General features: G+C 65.3%; 1 protein-coding gene across 1 annotated transcript; it reads right to left on the reverse strand.

Moving 5' to 3' along the window:
* Positions 1-3,478: 3,478 nt before the first annotated feature.
* On the reverse strand, positions 3,479-19,064 carry SLC6A18 (solute carrier family 6 member 18). The gene is made up of 12 exons (XM_030333140.1): positions 18,905-19,064; positions 14,737-14,877; positions 13,847-13,984; positions 13,087-13,268; positions 11,549-11,659; positions 10,682-10,794; positions 8,547-8,675; positions 6,854-7,010; positions 6,272-6,476; positions 5,743-5,902; positions 4,483-4,645; positions 3,479-3,649 (listed from the first exon to the last, which is right to left on the reverse strand). Exons 1-12 carry the CDS (start codon positions 19,062-19,064, stop codon positions 3,479-3,481), a joined length of 1,830 nt encoding a protein of 609 aa, XP_030189000.1.
* Between the last annotated feature and the right edge of the window lie 1,091 nt (positions 19,065-20,155).

Genomic DNA, 20,155 nt, shown 5'->3' on the forward strand with positions numbered 1-20,155 from the left:
AGCAAATCTGGGGAAGGCCTGGGATTTGCACCTTTATGGAGTTCTAAATGAGGCTGGTGCCATGGGGGACCCCACGCTGAGAACCACTTCAGGGTGGGTGGGGCCATCTTTTAAGCAGTGAGTGGCCCCCGGGGCAGAGCAGGCAGTGTGGCTCCAAGGTCAGGGTTAGGAGTTTGGAGGTGTGTAGAGGGCAAGGTCCTGGGGGACGCAGCTGAGGCCATCGGGGAAGTGACCAGAGGTCCTGGAGAGGCCTCATAGAAAGTAGAGGGTCAGGAGCCCCGCCCCGGCCCCTTGGCCTCCCTAGTCAGACCCTCACCCAATAGGCCACCCCGGGCTCACTACCCCTGGGAGGTGCCCCAGGAAAGGATGTGCTGTCCTTGGGGCTGTGGGCTTTCTCAGGGTGCCCTGCTTCCCGTCCATTAAGGATGAGCCCACGTGTGGGAGACACTCACGTGCCCTTGCAGACCACCAGGCGGGGGCTGTGCTGTGCATGTGGGGCTATGCAGGGTGCTGGACAAACGTCCTTGAACAGATGGAAAAAGCTGGAAGGATTGCGCAGAGGGTAGCTCAAAGGGGGCATAGCCTGTAAAGAAAGGGCCCCGCCAGGGAGCTGGCTCTCTGCCCTGTCCCCCGCGGCAGTGGGAATACCCGTAAATGAGCAGTTCCCAAGGCTTTCTTCCAGGGTGTCCCTGACGGGGCCACATGGCAGATGTGGTGGGATACCACCAACTGGACCTTGGACGGGGTCGGTGCTAATGCAGCCCAAGTTATCCGGGCACGAATGTGTCTCCTGTTGGGGTTTATGGGTGTTGTCTTTATGGCCGCTGCCAGGCTGAGTATCCAGGTGACCGAGCTGACACGTTTATGGCCGACCCAAGTCCAGGGAGGACGTCGTCAGCGCACCGGAGGTGAGCAGTGCAGAACTGAGCCCCACCCAACCCCCCCCCCCCCCGGCCAGCCCCGTGGTGCCCTTGCTTTGTAAACACAGGGAGGACAGACTGCCCGACACGGGGGCCGCCCCCAGGACCCCTCACCGGGCGTCTGGGCACCCGCCGCTGGCCCCCACCCACTCACGTGCCAGGGGCCCGGTTCTGACGTTTCCGTCACAGACCAGACCCAAGACGGCACCCACTCATCCTCTACACACACCAGAGTCTTCTGGTACAGGTATTTTGTCGGCATTTGGCTCAGGATCACGAATCTGTTTTGAAGTGTTAAACCCTTGAAAAGGCATGCGCTTGGTCAGGCTCAGTCACTGAAACTTCCTGGTTTTCCTCTTTCGAAAGCCACCGTGCGCACTGCCAGACCTCCTCCAGGTGAAACGTGGAAGTAGGATTTGTAAAAGGCAAAGGGATTCAGTTTTCTGGCCTTCCTTAGATCTAAGCTGCATGTAGAGAAGCTCTTTCACTCATGCACCCTGCAAACGTGTGTGCAGTAGGTGAGTTCAAGGTGAGTAGCTCAAGAGGAGACATAGATGGTGTCCCCAGGACCCCCGAAGCGCTGAGTGGTTTACCCCTTGAGCCCCGGTTCCCGCCCCTCCCTCAACTGCCATACCCCTGGGTGTGTGCTTGGCACCTGGCCACGTGGATACTCTCCTGTGGAGGACACTGTAGAGTAAAGGGCTTCCCAAACCTGGGTGCCCTCAGAATTGCCCAGGCACTGTAGGAGGTGGAGTAGTGCCCCCCCAAGAGCACCTACTTCCTAACCCCAGAACCTGCAAGTGTTGTGTGACATGGCAAAGGGGAATTATGTGTGCAGGTGGGATTAGGTAGCTTATCAGTTGACCTCAAGATGGGGAGATCATCCTGAATTACCCAGGTGCACCCAGGGAGATCACAGGGTGAAAGGAGGATGGAGAAACGCAGGGGGAAAAGACTCGCTGACCTCACTGGCTTGTCGAGGCAGGAAGGGGCCACGAGCCCAGGATTGCAGCATGGGGGCCAAGGCGCAGAGCTGCCCGTGGGACTTGGGGCACATTTCGGGGGGGGGGGCACTCTGGAGTTAAATCCTTTGTAATACTCAGCTCCACTTGGGAGTGGGGGAGGGGGCAAGAGCAGCCGCGACAGGCGTCCTGTGACCCTCCAAGAGACTTTGTCGGCCGGGACTTTTCAGCACCCCGGACAGCGTTTGTCCTGCCCAGCAACAGGAAGGCCATCCGTGGTCTCCTGTGGCAAAGTCACACAGCAAGCCTGTGTGTCGGGGCCCACCTCCTTAGATCTGATGCCTGGTTCACAGTGTTGTCAGAGGAGAGAGAGAGGGGAGGAGGAGGAGAGGAAGGAAATGGATGGAGGGAGCGAGGGAGGAACTGGATGGATAGAAGAATGGAGGGAGGAAGGACCTGGGTGGCTCAGTGGGCTAGACATCTGATTCTTGATCTCAGCTCAGGTCTTAATCCCAGGGTCCTGTGCCCTCCTGTGCACCCCTTCCTCCAACTCTGTGTTGGGTTCCATGCTGAGCGAGGAGCCCGCTTGGGATTCTCTCTCTCCCTCCCTCTCTGCCCCTCCCCTGCTCTCACTCTCTCTCTCTCAAAAATAAACAAGTAAATATTTAAAAAAATAAGAATGGAAGGACAGAGATGGGGGAGGGAGGGAGGGAGGAAATGGATAGATGGATGGAAGGAAGGGGTTGGAGGAAGGGGGGCACGGGAGGGCCGGTGGAGGTGGTGAGCACGCTGGAGCTGAGAAATGAGGAGGCGCCCCTGCACGGAGGCTGCAGGAGGCGTGGTGTGCAGTGAGTGGTGCCACTCTCCTCTGGAAACGGTAGGAACCTGTTTCTGTTCCTTCTTAACACATATTCGAGTCTCTGAGAAAGTGTTTAAAGGACAAAGGTAGTGTTTCTCAGAAAGAAGGTCGGGAGAGCGGCCAGCACTCGCTGGCGCTGGCTGTGGCTCCAGCCAGACCCCAGCCCTTGCCTGTGCTCACGCAGGGAGGACCCATCCTGGGATGGGAGTGGCTGGGCCATCGCTCTGCAAGGGCTCCCCGCACGTCGGTCATAGCAGACTCTGCCCACGCACGACCCAAGTGCTCCAGGCACAGAAAGGGGCTTCTGTGGGCGAAGGCTTCGCTTCAATCTCACCATGGGGACAGCCTCCACTTTTCCTTGGAGGTCACCCTTCAGGCTCCCTCAACTCTTACGGTGCCAGGCCCTCGGCTGCACAGGCCCTGAGATGTCTGCACAGCAACCCCCCCCCCCACCCCGCCCGTCCTTCTGCCCGTGGATGCACTTGCTGGGCTCAGCGTCTGGCCACCCAGGTGGCAGGGCCCCAGGAGCTGGACACCAGGCTCTCTCCCATTTGGAGGACAGTGTGGACCATGGGGATGGAGGCAGGCTGTACCCAGAGCAGGGTCTGGGGAGCGCGACGGTGTTGGGAAGCAGCAACCACAGGCCTCAGGATCGGGGCAGGTGTAATGTGAGCACGTGGCACACGGGCTGGCCCTCCCCGCCACCCCCTGCCCAGCCCTCAGCAGGCCCCTCCACCCTACAGCTTCGGGCACCTGTCCCGCCCGGTATCCTTCTTCCGTCTGTGTGCAGCGAGCAGCTGGGCCAGTGCCACGGCCGGGACCCACAGTATAGGCAGGAAGCACAGGAGGACACAGGCGGCCTGCACCCAGCCCGGGTAGGACTTCTTCTGCCGCGACGGGAACCGCACCTAGAGGGACACGCGGCCACGGTGACTGAGCGGTGTGGGGCGGCCTCGCCCTGCCTCTTCTCCGGGGGAGGGGGGCGGTACGGGGCCCTGAAGCCTCGTGGGGATTGGGGGTCTGGGGTTCGGGACACTGTGCCCTGCAGAGAGCCTCCCACCGGCCCGAGGGGCTGCTCCAGCCCGACCTGCTGGACGCGGGCGGACCCTGTGCCCCCCCGCCCCCTGCTCCCTTCTCTGTAAGGCGGGGCAACACCGCCCACCTGACTTGAGGCACCTCTTTTGAGGCCAACGTGAGGCACTAGCGTGTGAATCTGATAGGGCAAAATTCGTGAAAATTCTTGACAAATGTGCCACTGCTCCTTCTGCAGTGTCTGGCAATGTCACACTGGGGAGAAGACGCTGCAGCACAGACGAAGTTTTGAGGGGCCAGAGGTGGTGGCCGGTCAGGGCGTCACAGCTCCGAGTGCAGCCCAGGGGACAAGGGCTGGCCCCAGGGAGTGACCTATGCTCCTGTCCTCACGCGGCTTGGTGGCAGCTCAGTGACACGCATCCTGCACACCTTCCTTCAACTCGGACCAGGAGTGGGCATCCGTGGGCCAGCCCCAAGGTGTGTGCGAGGGGTGGCTCAAGGCCACGTCCCTGCGTGAGCCGCTCCAGGATCTGAGGGTTGCTCTGGTCCCCCCACCACCGACCGGGGCCCACGGCCCCTGCCAGAGTCAGCTCTGACGCCCCGTGGGACGCTGGAGTTCCGGCGGCCTAGGGTCTCGGCAAAGGCGGCCCACAGGGTCACGTAGGGCAGCACCGGGGAAGGGCCAGGCCAGGCCCCCCAGAGGACGTACGTATTGGGTGTCCCAGGCCTTGTAGCTGAGCGGCGTCCGGGCCAGGGTGACAACGTAGGCCACAAAGATGGTGAGCAGTAGCAGCGGGCTGACAACCTTCCAGGTCACCTGCCAGTAGAGGCCGGGCCGCCTCCCCGTCATGCTCTCTACGTCATCGCTGAACCTGCCACAGGGACGCCGGGCTCGGGCTCACTCACAGGGCTACTGAGATGTGGCCCACGGGGCCGTCCCCCACCTCCGCGCTGAACTTTCTGAGCCGCCGCCAGCTGGGGCAGCACTCTCGGGTCCTGACGGGGACTCACCCCACCCCCCCCCCAGGCCTGCGTGGAAAAGGTCCGAGCAATCAGATCGACCAGTCGGGGGAGAGGGCTGGACAGGCGGGCCTCCTGGGGCCTCCCAGCCTCTGCCAACCCCAAGGAGGAGGCCGGCCCGGGCCCTAGTAAGTTGCCCCGGGCAGGCCCCGTGGACCTCCCCCTGAGGGAGGCTCCAGCTGCCGAGAGACAGTGTGGGCAGTGGAGCCCCGACGGGCCCCAGCCGTCCTGAGACCCCATGGCTGGTTGTACCCAGGGCTCACCATGTCTCCCCACGTTGTGGGCCAGCCCCGCTCCTGCCTCTCTAGGTGGCCAGCGTCCCTCCTTGGGACGAGACCTCTGGCCCCTGTACCCACAGAGTAGCGATGAAGGCCCTGGCATGCAGGGCCTCCCGGGACCCCTTGAGGAACAAGGACAGAGGTCACAACTGCTGGGACCATCTGAGCAGGGCTATGGTTGGGGCAGCAGGTGTGTGATAGGTGAGACTGACAGGTGTGAGTATAGGTGCGAGTACAAGTGTGAGCACAAGTGGGACAGATGGGCACGGATGTGGGGACAGGTGTGACAGGTGTGAGCGCAGGTGTGCAGTGGGCCGACGCGGGCGGGATGGGCGGGACCGAGAGGGGCGTTCTCAGAGGCCTCTGGGATGGGGGCGACCTTAGCAACCTGACCTGCCTGGTTGGAGACCAGCCATCTTGCCACCACCACCGCCCCCCGCCCGCCCCCCCCCCCCCCCCGCAGAAGGTCGAAGGCCACGCAGCCAGGTGGAGCAGGGCCCCCAGGGCGCTTCTTGGGAGCTCTGGGAGCCGCCCCGTTTGTTTTGGGGAGAGGCTCAGGCGGTCCCGCCCCTTCCTGTGCTGCCCGGGAGACCAGCTGCTGGATGCCCCGACGCCGTGCCCTCAGGGGCGCGGGGAGCAGAGGGCGGGGCCCCAAGGGGCGGCTCACTCACCGCTGCACCCCGTAAACGTAAGCCACCCCGACCACTTCAAAGAACGCAAAGACCATGAGGTTCAGAGGCGCAGCATAGTTGTCGAAAATCTCCAGCCAGTAGTTTCCCGACTGCAGCGTGAAGCAGATCGCCAAGAGGAAGCAGACCAGGCAGGCCAGCCCTGGGGGAACGGGGCCCCCTGGTCTGAGCGGCTCCCGGCCCGCGCGCCCCCCTCCTCGTCCGCTCCTCCCGCCGCCGCCCTGCGCCGTGGCCAGAGACAGGAGGGCACGGGATGGAGGCTCGGCGTCGGTGAGCAGTGCCGGGGCCGGTCGGGGGTGGGGGGGCCGGTCTGCGCCTGCCCGACCCCCTGCTCTCCTGTGCTGGCCCTCGTGGGCTGTTGGGTCAGGGAGAGAGCCACCGAGACCGGCCCCGAGGGGTGACGAGCCAGACCCAGCCTTCCCCCGGGACCGGGCCACAGCCCCAGAGCCTTCGTGGACGAAGGGTATCGGGACGGCGGGTGGGAGGACAGGGGATGGGCCCGTCCACTCACCGGTCAGGACCTCCTTGGGGATGAATCTGTGCGTGACCCCCATGTCCAGGAGCGGCGTAATGATGCCCTCCATGTTCCCGAACATGGACGACAGGCCCAAGGTGAACAGCATCCCAAAGAAGAGCACGGCCCAGGCGGGGGCCCCCGGCATGTGGAGGATGGCTTCCGTGAAGATGATGAAGGCCAGCCCCGTGCCGGAGGCGCTCTGCAGTGCACGTGCGCCAGCAAGCCCCAGGTGACACACCGTGGTGACCGACAGCGGCCCCGCCCTTTCTGGCCGCAGGACCAGCCACAGCTGTGCCCCGAGGGGACAGAACCCCTTCCCCTTTAACACCTCGCAGCCAGCGGGTGACCGCGGGCCCCGGGACGTTGGGCTCAGGTGCCCGTCAGCTGCCCCGAGAACCCGCCTTCTGATGGCCCACCCCAGCCTGCTGCCCCCGCCGGACACACTGCATCTGAGGCCACAGGCGCTCTGGAAGCCAAGCCTGGCCGAGGCACGGGGTCGGCCCAGTGTCCTTTAGCCACAGCCCGCAGGCCGGTCTGGGCCAGGCCTGTGGAGAAGGTTTGCGGCCCCTCAGGTACCTTGTCCAGAAAGTCTTCCAGGCGGCAGGTCTCCAGGCAGAGCTGGGCCACCGTCTCGGGCTGGGTGGCGTTCAGGTGCGTGAGGACGGCAGCATAGTCGTCCCTGTTGACGCTCTGGTCCGGGAGCTCGAACGCGTTGATGAGCCGGAGGATGTTTCTGCAGAGACAGAGGCCGGCGCACGATGGGCTGGGCGCCCTGCACCCCGGAAGCACCCGGGAGGACAGCAGCACTCGCAGGGGGTGCTGAGGGACCGGGCCCGCGGGGACGCTCCCCGAGGGCCGCAGTGGGGTGGTGGCAGCACCCTGGCCTCCTCGACCTGGGCCCCGGGGCGGCGCCCTGGAAGTGTTTCAGGAAGAACCGGGGCCCCTGCTTTCCGGCCGCCTGCTGCCTCCGTCAGTCGCTCCCGGTCTTCAAGGCTGGCGGCTCACGCACAGGCCGGTGGGCGTCCCCGGGCGTTTCGATCTGCCCACTTGCCGTGTGCGTCCGTGACCCTGACGTTAGGACCGGTGCTGCTTCTGGGGTTGGCAGCGGCCGGGCCCAGAGTTGCACCGACGCCCTGCCTCCCGCGAACACCTTCACGGTCCGCTCAGCGCCGCTGTGATCGCGCTTTTGTGCTCTTTGCCCGTGATTTGCTATTTAAAATGTCCCCCGAGTGCGGCGCTCGAGTGCTGTCTGGTGTCCCACGTGCCAGGCGGCCGAGCCGGGCGCACAGGGGAGCCTCGTCAGCCCTGCCGGAGTCACTGCCGCCACCCTGGGCAGTGTCCACGGACCGACACTCGTTCACAGTGCTCCGTGGAAACAGCTGGAAGGACTGACCCCCCCCGGCCCCCACTGGGGGTCACGCTGTTCACCGTGTGGGCGCTGCAGCCTCTGGAACATTCCTCAGGGTGCACGCACCCCGCTGTGCCCAAGCTCAGGCTGCCCGTGGCGCAGCCGCTCTGTCTCCCCCTCTGCCCTCAGCGTGGCCCGAGCGTGGTCAGAACAGGTGGCGCTGTGGACAGGGGCCTGGTCGTGGGGCCACTCTGGGCGCCGTGGGCGCTTGGCAGCTGGGACAGGGTGTGCCTCTGCTCCGCTCCGGTTTCTGGCGGGTGAGCCACCGCCGTCTGCAAGCTAGAATCAGCCGTCTTGGCACAGCTGGGCCGTCGATGCAGTAGCTCCAAATGTGAGGTCATCCCGACCGCCTCCATGTCCTGGGCTGTTGTGGCAAATGGCCACAGACGGCCTCGGAGCAACATTCATCCTCCCCCAGCTCTGAGGCCGGAAGTCCCAGGTAGGGGTGCGGGCAGGGCTGCGCTAGGTCCTGAGGCTCCAGGGGAGGGTCCTTCCCGCTTCTTCCAGCCCCTGGTGCCCCAGGCGTCCCTGGGCTTGTGGCCGCGTCCCTCCAACCCCTGTCTCTCTCATCACACGGCCTCCTGCGTGTGCGTGTTCACGCGTGTGTGCACACACGCATGCCCCTGCCTGTCTCTCATGAGGAGCCCGCTCACTGGGTCAGGTCCTCACTCAGCATGACCTCATCTTAACCCACATCTGCCAGAGACCCCACGTCCGCATCAGGTCACGTTCCAGGCTGCGGGTGGACGCGGGCTTCTGGGGACTCTCCACCTCACTCCCTAGGGATATAAGGGTGGTTTTGTGGGGCCCTGTGCTCCGCGGACACCTCACCCTCAGAGCCACCACGGGCACCGTGCTCACCTGTCCAGGCAACGCCCATGGTCATTGGCCGCCTTGAATCCCAGAACGGAAAACATAGCAATGGACGAGTAGAGGGAGGTCAGGCTGTTGACCAGGGAGATGATCACTGCGTCCTTCTCACAGTTGTTCCTGGCGGACACACGCACATTGTGCCGCTGTGCTCCGGGCCACTACGCACACACCCCCCCATGCCCCACCCTGCACACGGAGCTGGTATGCCGGCGGCCCTGAGCGCCGGCGCTGTTCCCGACGGTCTCCGGACTGGCTCAGACCCCTCCCCACTGACCCCCCTCCCTGCCCACACCTCCCTGCTGACCCCCTCCCATTGACCCTTCCTCACTGACCCCTCCCTGACCAACCCTCCCCGCTGAGCCCCTCCCCGCTGACCCCTCCCTGACCACACCTCCCTGCTAATCCCTCTCACTGACCCCTCCCTGCCCACACCTCCCCGCTGAGCCCCTCCCCACTGACCCTTCCCCACTGATCCCCCTCCCTGCCCACACCTCCCTGCTGACCCCTCCCTGACCAACCTCCCCGCTGAGCCCCTCCCCACTGACCCTTCCCCACTGATCCCCCTCCCTGCCCACACCTCCCTGCTGACCCCTCCCTGACCACACCTCCCCGCTGAGCCCCTCCCCACTGACCCTTCCCCACTGATCCCCCTCCCTGACCACACCTCCCCGCTGACCCCCTCCCATTGACCCTTCCCCACTGATCCCCCTCCCTGCCCACACCTCCCTGCTGACCCCTCCCTGACCACACCTCCCTGCTGACCCCTCCCATTGACCCTTCCCCACTGACCCCCTCCCTGCCCGCACCTCCCTGCTGACCCCTCCCTGACCACACCTCCCCGCTGACCCCCTCCCCACTGACCCTTCCCCACTGATCCCCCTCCCTGACCACACCTCCCCGCTGACCCCCTCCCATTGACCCTTCCCCACTGATCCCCCTCCCTGCCCGCACCTCCCTGCTGACCCCTCCCTGACCACACCCCCCGCTGACCCCCTCCCATTGACCCTTCCCCACTGATCCCCCTCCCTGCCCGCACCTCCCTGCTGACCCCTCCCTGACCACACCTCCCCGCTGACCCCCTCCCATTGACCCTTCCCCACTGATCCCCCTCCCTGCCCACACCTCCCTGCTGACCCCTCCCTGACCACACCTCCCCGCTGACCCCCTCCCATTGACCCTTCCCCACTGATCCCCCTCCCTGCCCACACCTCCCTGCTGACCCCTCCCTGACCACACCTCCCCGCTGAGCCCCTCCCCACTGACCCTTCCCCGCTGACCCCTTCCCTGCCCACACCTCCCTGCTGACCCCTCCCGCTGACCCCCCCCGCTGACCCCTTCCCCACTGACCCCTCCCTGACCACACCTCCCCGCTGACCCCCTCCCTGCTAAGCCCCTCCCCAAAAGCCTCCCTGCCACGCACCCACCCCAACTCGGGGCTGTGGACTGGCTAAAGCCCTCAGCCCCCACCCTGCCCCCAAGGCCTGGGCACAGGTCGCCGAGGATGACACAGGCACCATGGAGCAACCTTGCTGAGATGGTCTCCGTGTGAGAGAGCACCCGAGCCCCTTGGAGCGGGCTGGGGCGGTCACTTGTCAGGGGCAGTCGCGCGAAGCACCCAGGCCCAGCACCCGCATCCCCACCCCTGCGCCTCTGAGGGGAGAGGTTCTGGCCACCGCGTAGAACCATGTTCGTGTGGAGGTGGCCTGGTTGACGACGCGGCGGATGGTGCGTTAGTGACCGAGCGGCTCGGGTCTCCCCCACGAGGTGGGAGAGTGAGCAGTGACCAGGGAGGCTGACACACACTGCATTTCTTCTTTTCTGGCCTTGTGCATGGCACACACACATGGTCCCGTTGGCGTCAGCCTCCGTTACGGCCTTGTTCCTGGGATTGATTATCCGGCACTCTTCCTCCGGAACACGCCAGAAGCTGCCGTAGGGGCCCTAACCCCCAGCCCTCAGGGGATGGCCGAGTAACTGGTAGAATCCCCACGAGTCCCTTCTTATCACAGGTTCACAGCAGTTCACCCTCCCCCTGCGCAGGGTGTCCCGACGCGGGCGCTCTGTGCTGCTCCCGGGAGCTTGGGGACAGGAGGCCCGGAACCCGCCCTGAGTCCGGCCCCTACCTGTGCGGGTTGTAACTCGCAAAAGCGATGTGTCCTCCGAAGGCCAGGGACAGGGAAAAGAATATCTGTGTGGCTGCATCCAGCCACACGCGGGGGCTCAGGAGAATCCGCACCTGGAAAGACAGGGGGACCCCGTCGTGCAGCAGACGGGCCACACTGACCGGGGAGCCCGCAGCCCCGGATGTCCCAAACGGGACATGTTAAATAAACCCACGGCTCCCATCTGCGTGGGGCACACGGGCCCTGAGAACGCGGCCGACAGGCCTCTCAGGGCTGAGGTCCCAGTGACAAGACGCGGGCGTGCTTCCTCCGCTCCTCGAAGACGTGGGGGCTCTGAGCGACTGAAGGGCCCCGGCAGCAACACGTGCACGCGCTCCCTGGTGTTTCTGCTGCGGGGGACGGGACGGGCAGGCCGAGCCCACACCCTGTGCGGCCCCCGGAAACTCCCAGGGGACGCCGGGGGCCCACAGAGCGTGGGGTGGTCTAGGAGGGTGCGGGCTGCGGCCCTTCACCTGGCGGGGTGCACGCAGCGGGAGAAGCCCTTGGAGGTGGGGGGGTCTGGGCACTAGGGGTGGGACGTCCGGGGCCCCGGCCGGCTTCTCCTCTGAACCCCACCCGCAACATCCCTCAGGCACCAAAGTCCACGTGTCACGAACCAAGCCCTCCGTCTGCTCCCTGCACTCTGACCCTACCCTCCTCCCTGAGACCCCATAGCATCCCCCCCGCCCTCACCCCCACACGGCCCCGGGTGCCCTGGCCTGTGGCTCACGGCCATGCACATGGCCAGGGGATGGAGTGAGCTGGGCTGGGCTCTGGGTCTGACTCAGGTGTTGCCAGGAGCCCAGACTTCAGTTCGGACCAACTTACATCTGGCGTGAACAGGTACGTTAACCCTTTGACCGCCCCGGGCAGGCTGAGTCCTCTGATAAGGAAGATTGTCAGGACCAGGTAAGGGAACAGGGCTGTGAAATAAATTACCTTAAGAGAAAAAAATCGTTAGACTTTGCAACGGTATCTGTTCGGTACAAAACCTTTAAGAGGCAGACGTGACGTGAACGCCTCAGTGGCCAGGCTCCCGTCTCTCATCCGGGATTCGGGCTGGGGGGAGGCGGCCAGCAGCCCGGGGCCTGGGGGTGTGGGCCCCAGTCAGTCTCTGAGGGTTGGGGGCTCACGGGGACGGTCACACGTGGGTTCACATACGCCCTTGTGTCTGTGGGTGGGCACGGTCCCCACGGGGCAGGTGGGCCTCCCTCCTCCCCCCGCCCCCGGTGCCCACACGTGGCCACTTTGCAGGGACCACACACCCACCCGCACCCCTTTCCCCAGCCTAGGACCAGGGCCCCGTCAGGTGTGGTCAGGGGTCCACACAGAAGGAATCCGCAGACGACGGATGGTCTTCCTTCCCCACCGCCCCCAGGTCCCCGAGCACAGACTGACTGGGGAGTCGCCCGGGTGCCTCTCTAGGGCGTCTGCCGCAGGGTTATTTGGAGTTTCTGGCTGGCTTGTTGGGCCTCACGGTTGCTTTGGTCTAATTCAGTCATTCCGGTCCTCTAAGTCATGAAGATGCTCACGTGAGAGCAACTATAATGCTCACACCCGACAGTAAGTGTGCAGGCACGTGCACACGCCAGGATCTGTGTGAGAGGGCACAGCTGTGTGCCGGGAGCCGCGTTGCTGGCGTTGTGAGGGGGGATGCGTGAAGCCCCGGGCCTGTCCGTGTCCCCGGAGAAGAGAGGGTGCACGCCCGAGGGGGGCTCGTGGGCCCGGGCCCGGGCCCCCCTGGGTCCTCTCTGCTCAGGAACCACGTAACTATCGCTACAAGACGGTACGCTGTTGAACACAAATGTGCCAGCCACGCACCCGCTGCTCACACCAGTGTTTGTGAAATGTGCGCCAGTCGGGGGAAAGCGGAGGGGAAAGCGGGAGCGAGGGCCCCTGCCTCACTCGGTGGGCAGCATCGCTCCCAGAGGGACTGATGGCCGAGCCCCGAATCCATCCCTGAGACTGAACGGTCGCCGCTGAGAAGCTGGCACAGGACGTGGACGGGCGTCACCAGAAATACCCGGGGACTGGGAGAAGCGGGGACGGAGAACGGAGGGGACCCGCGGGACACAGGATGGCGGGCTGAGACCAGATTCAGAGTCGCACCAAACGCAGATGGTCTGAACAGCCAAACAAGGGCAGGGACTGCCAGCCCAGGAAAAAAAGCAAGACCCGAACCGGGTGTGTCGACAAGAAACACACCTGACACGTAGAGACCCGAACAGGTTAAAAGGAGAAAGGGAAACACCTGCCACGTTCACAGAGCGGCGCAGGGTCCTCACATCTGCACCCTCCCAGCACAGCCTCCCAGCAAACACTGAGCGGAAGGGAGCTGGGCAGTGGGGTCCGCCCCAGGGGCTCACCTTCCCCGTGGATTCGATGCCTCTGATGACACACAGGTACACGACGGCCCAGGACGCGGCCAAGCAGGCCAGCAGCCGCCACTGGATGGAGCCGCTGTCGCTGATGTCGGCCGTGACGTTCAGCGTCTGCCGGTACCAGAAGTAGCTCACGGGGCTGCTGGCCTGGCACTCTGCCTCGAACCCTGGAACCCGGGAGGGCCCGTCAAGGGCTGGCCACGGGGCTCGGGCCCGGATCCGGGCTCCGCAGGCCTCCGCCCGGGGGTGCAGTTCGTAGATAATTGTCCTGGGGCTGCTGGCTGAGCACCAGGCACAGCAGGTGAGACCCGTGCCCTCTGCTGCCCAGGGTGTCCAGCTGAGGCCTAGAGGGCTGACCCGGGAAGCTCCAGGGCCCAGACTTGCCCCCCGCCCAGGCTGGCCTTGTTCAGAACGTGCCGAACTCAAGTTAGTATCAGCAGAGACAGGAAGGGAGTTAGCACAGCTGGGCAAGCCAACTGGAAGACAGCTTTGACAGTGTCCCCCGACGGAGCGCTTGGCCCAGGTCTGGACTTAAGTCAGCAAGAGCCGAGGTGACAGCCACTCACGCTCCCGTCGCCGGGCAAGCACGAAGCTGTGCTGTGAGTACAGGGGTCCCTGGGGGCCCCGGGTCCATCAGGGGTCGGAGTCAGTGGGGTGAGAACGGGTTTTCAAATGTGATGCTTCGGGGAGCCCGTGCGGGGCCCCTGGGAGCCAGGGCACTGAGCCTCCCAGCCCTCAGCACTACCTGTGCGGTTGAGGTCCAGCGGGCACGAGCCCCAGGGGAGCGGGTTCTGGAAGGAGTTGAGGAAATACCACAGCACCCACGTCAGGACGATGTTGTAGTACAGGCTGACCAGAAAGCACACGGTGAGGCAGCCCAGCCCTGCGGACGGGCGACAGTCGGCGCCTCGCCGGGGTCCCGGCCACCCCGCTCCTGCTCCCTGCCGTCCCCAAGGCCTCCCGCTGCCCTCCCCGTCGCTGGCCTGCCTCTGGCCTGCCTCTGGCCGCACGCACTCGGGGGCCACACGCCGTTTTCGCGGCCACGTGGCACCGCCCTCAGCTGCACTACGGTCTGCGTTTCCGCTGGCCTCCCGGGAAGGCCGTCAGGAGGCACCGTAGCCACCTTGCGGGGGGTGTCGTGTCACAGACCCAGGGGTGCCGCTCGGCCCCCCCACCCCCGCAGCGCCCACCTCACAGGCACCCCAGGCCCGGGCCTCTCCTCTGCCCGGGGCCTCCCCGGACACTCGGGAGCTCCCAGGATGTGTGGGCTCGGCGCCTGTGGGACACACACCCACGTGACCGGGGACAGCCTGCTGCCTGCCTCCTCCTCGCGCTCTCTGGGCTCACCCCACACGGCGCCCCGCACCCGAGTCCCCGCTTGGGCTTTGGGGGAACAAAACGGCCTCCTGGGATGGGCGTCCTCAGACCGTGACTGGAGCTAGCTTCACAGGGGCGCCACCGCGTGCGTGTCCTGCCCGGTCACGTCCCCATCACGTCAGGGCATCTTTGGGGTGGGTGCGAAGCCACCAAGCGTGGCCTGGCGTGACGAGCTGACATGGGGCTCCCGCGGGACCCGCGGTCTCCCGCCCTCCCAACCGCCGGGGGGGGGGGGGGGCAGGGGTGGGGGCAGCCTACCCACTCCGCCCAGGTAGGGCGACACGGCCTTCCACACCCCGACGCTGCCTGTCCGCAGGTGCTGGCCGACGGCCAGCTCGATGTGGAAGAGTGGGATTCCCTCGAGGACCAGGGCGACGAAGTAGGGGATGAGGAAGGCCCCTGCGAAGACACAGTGGTCGCCGGAGGGTCACTGTCTGCCCGGTGGGGCCTCGGGCTCGGGGAGAGGTGCCCGCGGCCTCCTGAGAGGGGACCCGGGCCCGCACGTCGGGCCCTGGTTCTGCCACCGTTTGAAGTTGCTCGACACGTCCCACCGCGTGACGCTGTGGCGGAGGGTTTCTCGCCACAAAGGGCAGTCTTGTCCTTACGGGGACACCCCGAACCCCCGTTGCGGGCCCTCCTGTGACGTGGGGCTGCTCCGTGCTCTTGGGGGAGTGCTGGAGCACGGTGACGTCCCGCCTGAGTACGGGCTGGGACCTGTCTCTCCACGCCTTGGGCCGAGCGGGGCCTCTGCTCCTTGTCCGGGCGCCGGGAGGTGTGGGGCGGGGGCTCCAGAGGCCTCCAAGGGGACCCACACGGGGTGGGCCTCCAAGAGCACCCCTTGGGGTGGCTGGGGGAGCTATGCCTTTCCACGCGGTGAGCCAGCCGTAGAAGGAGCGGAAAAGCCACGGGGTTGAGGAGTGAGGCGCCCGGCCTCTCCTGGAGCCCACAGCCCTGAGGGGTCCGACCTGGTCACCTGGGGGGGCTCCTGTGGGGAGATGCCAGTTCCCTGAATCCCGCTAGACTCCGAGATGCTCTCATTCTGCCGGGGGGAGGGAGTCCCGGTCCCGCTACGGTGGGAGCCGCGTTTTCTTCCAGGTAACCACAGTCCGTGGACACACTGGCCCTTAGACGCTCCGGGACTGACAGCCACTCCTCCCCCCTGCATGCACAGGCCTCAGAAACGCCAGGGAACCACACTGGCCGAAATGGGTGCAGGGCAGCGACCGTGCTCCCCGCGTCTGCCTGGCTCGGCTGAGACTGACTCTCCCCATGAGCCGCGGGCTTGCCCTCATCGTCTGCCGGCCTCCCCCTCCTCTCTTGGGTCGCCTTCAGACGTTTTGACACGGAGTTGGGGCCCCGGACGGGGCTACATGGCTACAGAGCCCTCAGCCCACATAAGCTTCTGCACAGGGCTCCCGTGTTTGGGGCAAAACAGTGCTTGCTGGGGTCGTCCATGTAGCAGCGAACAGGTGGAGGGTCAGGAAAGTACAATTCTGAGGACACTCGGCCTCAGTGGCCACCCCGGGGAGGGGCGGGGAGGGGTGGGGAGAGGAGCTTGTCTTCGTAGCTAAGCTGGTGCAGCTGAGTCTGCCGTGCTTGGGGGGGAAGAAACAGAGCAGGTCTGTGATTACAGAGACCGTGCGGTTAGGAGGGGGCATCTCCGTGCGTGAGGGGCGTGTAAGCCCTACCCAGAGAGCGTGCCGACCGCGGCTTAGGTGAAAACCGCGCCTGTCGGGGGATGGCTGCTGGTCCCAGGAGGACCCAAGCATGTGCTTAGAGGAGTGGGACTCGAGCCCCGCCAGACCTCCAGGCTGGCGATTCGGCGGGCTGTGCCTCCGAGCGGAATGTCCACGAGACCCCGAGCCACGCGGTTTGGAGAGCTTCCAGGCCGGTGAACACGGGCAGTGCTGGGAGGGCGCTGTGCCCGGAGCTCTGTCACCCCCACACCTGGCCCCGTGCACGCCTTCGTCTGGCGGCTCCTGAGCCGTGTTCCTTGTAAAAATCTGGTAACAGTAGCGAACTGCTCTCCTCAGTTCTGTGAACCTGACGTGGGGCTGGGCGCAGCCCTGAGTTTGTAGCACAGTCAGGTAAGAGCTGTGGGTCAGCAGGGGACCCGCCACTTGAGGTCCGATCCTGAGCTGGGGGCCGTGCCGTGGGCCGAGCCCTCGACCTGAGGGGTCTGTGCTCAGTTCAGGGAGATGCGGCGGAAACGGGTTAAATTCTGCCGAGTCTCGGAGAACCGGTTGGTGTGGCGAACACCCTCACGCGTCCGCCGTCCGAGCTCGAGAGAAGCGGGAACTTTTCTTGTCTGGTCCCCGCCGGTCTCCGGGGCCGCTGAGACCACACTTCACGTGCCCACGCGGGGCGTCTGGGAGAGCCCCGTGCATCACCGGTGCCATCACCACGTGAGGGTGCCGGAGGCGACGTGCACCCATCCCACGTGCTCAGCAGGTGGAGGAAAAGAGGGCGCGTGCGTTCAGAGCCCCACACCGCTGAGAATCAGCAGATCAGGATGGAGAGAACGGCCAGGGGACAGAGGAGAAGACAGGAGAGTGATGTGCTGTCTGTGTGGAGGGTTGACACGGTGTTGCCAGCGGGAAATCCTTCCCCACGCAGTCCAGACCCCACCCGACGCCTGCGAAGCCCTGAGAGTCTCGTGCGCGTTGACGACCCGGCCGTAAAGGTCACGTGGGAGGTCAACAGCCAATACAGAAGCCAGTGCAAGGGAGGAGCTTGGCGACTCTCCCTACGGGACGGCCAACCGCAGTGATTAATTCCGTGAGACTTTCCGGGCAAGGTTCTGTCGCCTGGATGGAGCCTCCGGAAACGGAAGTCCGGAACGCGGCAGTGCGGAAATCCTGGACCGCTTACGAGACGAGCCACCCGCTTGTGTTGCCACAGACGCGGTTAGAAGGGTTCCTGGGCTGAAGCCCGAGACCCCGGCAGGTGCGCGAAGAGGCCACTAGCGGGTTCCACGTCCCTTTCGCTGGGAAGCGCTGACCGCTCACCAAGAAGCCGGGTGGGTGTGAGAGAATCACGTGGAGGTGCGCCCAAGGGTTTTGCTCAATTCTGTGACGATGTTGCCCTTTACAGACCTGAATAATCACTAATGAGAGAGAAAGTACCCACCCTCAGGAGCGTGAGTTCTTGCAAAATAAAAATGTGATCTGTTATCTGCTTATCACTTACATCTTCTTATCGAAATAATCAGTAGTGGCCAAAGTGAGACAAAATAGGGCATTCTCACACGTGAGGGTTCCTTGTTCAGGAAAAGTAGGAGTTTTGAAACGTATTTCCCGACATTTCACCGAGAGTTTTCACACCTGGAAATAGGGCCTAAAGGAAGCATTTAGACCCCAGGACCCCCTAGAGCCCAGGTGCCGGGGACTCAGACACCCTGAACCCTCGGGGAAGGCAGCCCGGCGCATGGCCTGCGGCGATGAGGGTTCCGGAAGGTACGTCCCTGGACGGTCCCGGCACGTCGCAGCGCTGAGCCAACGGGCTCCCGTCTGTGTAGGCTCGACATGGCGCACGGGGCTGCACGGGGGCCTAGGGAGCGAGCCGGTCTTCCGCCCCGGGCTTTGCGTGATCCGTGCCAAGGAGCCTCTACTCTCAGGCGCCCGCCCGCCCCCGCCCCCGCCCCCACGGAAGCTCCAACACCTGTGGGCCAGCGGTTCCAGGACAGGGTCTCTTCCAGCTTCTGGTAATCAGAACAAAACTAATAAACCTTCCAGAAGCAGTATCCTCATAAACAGGGAAGCCATGCCAGACGGTGGCCCGGCCACGCGGCTGCCGGAGACCCCCACCCACATTCCCCCACCATGGCCTGACCACTGTCTGCCTACCGCTGCCAGGGGGGCCACTGTGTGCCCTTGAAAGCGGGAAGGACGACTCCCCATCGGAAAAGGGCGGCGTGGGGTCACCCGTGCAGATTTCCATTTCTTCTGGGGGGGCCGACGAATCTCCCCTGCAGGAGACGCTCCCCACATTGCCAACTGGACGCCTGGGGGACCCGGGAAGATTGCCCCGTGGGACTGTTGGGGGCCCTCGGGTCTTATAGGTGCAGAAGGAGGCTTGAGGGCAAGTTGACCTGGCACCGAAACCAGACGGGGCCCAAGGTGGGACCCCAGAAAAGGGCCAGCCTGGCCCGGGCGACGTTCCGTGTCAGCTCCCGAGGGCCCTGGGTGACAGGGCGGTTGCCTGACACCACCTCGGACTTGGGAAGAGATGAGGGCGGTCTGGCCGTGCAAAGGCCGGGCGGTAGGTGGCCCGGCCAGCGCGCACCTGCAAACCTCAGGGGAACTCGGGGGAGGGCGGTGTGCAGAAAGCACCCCTGAGTCCCGTAAGGCCGAGACGCCCTCGGACTGGACCTCGAGGGCCGGGATGCCCCCCGGGGACGGGCCCGGAGGCCCAGCCCACGGCTCACCTCCCCCGTACGTCTGGCACAGGTACGGGAACCTCCAGATGTTGCCCAGGCCCACGGCAAAGCCGATGCAACTCAGGAGGTACTGCAGCCTGTTGTCCCAGCTGGGCCTCTCGTGCCCGCCGCCGGCCCCGCGTGGGTCTGGGCCCAGGGTGCACGCCATGCCTGCCACTCGCTCCCTCACGGTCCCCCTCACACCCCACGTACGTCCGCATTATTTAAAGGAAAACCAGTGGAGCCAGTTAATTGGTAACTCGGGCCGGGCTCCTGCTCTAACTCGGGCGGTTGCTCCCTGACCCCACGGCCTCTGCCCACCACCCACCACCCACCCCCCCCGCCCCCCGGCTCCTGCCCGGCCGGTGCGCCACCACCTCGAGAACATGCCCTCAGGGGCTTCCTGCTCCCTGTCGGGGACCTGCAGGCCCCCAGCACCGGGGCACGTTGGGTTGTTTTATGAAAATCATTGCCCTTCTCATCAACTGATTGAGACACGGTTGCAGCCTCACACGTCGCCGTGAGCAGTGGCCGAGCCCAGGCCCCGCGCCCTCGCCCGCTTTCCCCCGATGGCAGACACCCTGTCCAGTCCCAGTGGGACGCTGGCCGGTCACCTCGGCACACGCCCGCCACCTGAGGGTCCTTCCCGGCCCCGTCTCTCCTCTGCACTGCACCGTCATCTCAAGAAGGTTATGCGAGCGGCACCCGCGTGTGGGACCTGGGGGCGGGCCTGCGCCACGCGGCCGTGACCTCAGGCGGCCCGTCGGGGGCACGGCCACCAGGCTGTCCTCCTCACGGTGGCCGTGGAGGTGCACAGTGCGTTCACCACGCAGAAGGGCGTGGTCTTCGTGCAGACGGGGGACAAACGTCCAGGGAGGGAACAGGTGGCCTCTGGTGTCCTGTCCACTCCTAAGCCACGTTCATTTTCCGGAGACTGAGTGCAAACTTCTGGCCGGTGGCACATGTCCCTCTTCCGGGGACGAGCACACGAGCTGAAGGTCCACCTCACCCCTGCACGCCCGTGTCCCAGAGGGACTCCCCAAGGGGGGCGAGTGTCAGGGGTCAGGGCCGGGGGTGGAGGCGCTTCTCTTGCTTCCCAGCGCCCACCGGCACCGCAGGCAGCGGGTGGGATGGTGTGACGCCCACAGCACGGGGGGAGGGGTGGGCTCGGCCAGGCCGGGGGCCCCGCGCGGTGGGCTCGAGGGGGACGGGCAGGCGCAGCAGACTCAGCCCGGGCCACCCGCTGAGGCTCCGGACCCG

The sequence above is a fragment of the Lynx canadensis genome, chromosome A1, assembly GCF_007474595.2.
Source record: "Lynx canadensis isolate LIC74 chromosome A1, mLynCan4.pri.v2, whole genome shotgun sequence".
Taxonomy (NCBI): Eukaryota; Metazoa; Chordata; class Mammalia; order Carnivora; family Felidae; genus Lynx; species Lynx canadensis.

Excerpts from the sequence above, each read along its gene's own strand:
- SLC6A18 (XM_030333140.1), bottom strand. The coding sequence starts at position 19,064 with ATGGCGTGCACCCTGGGCCCAGACCCACGCGGGGCCGGCGGCGGGCAC. Across the intron at positions 8,676-10,681 it reads GCGAGTTACAACCCGCACAG|GAACAACTGTGAGAAGGACG; the intron begins GTAGGGGCCGGA and ends TGTGTCCGCCAG. Across the intron at positions 7,011-8,546 it reads CATGGGCGTTGCCTGGACAG|AAACATCCTCCGGCTCATCA; the intron begins GTGAGCACGGTG and ends CTGTCTCTGCAG.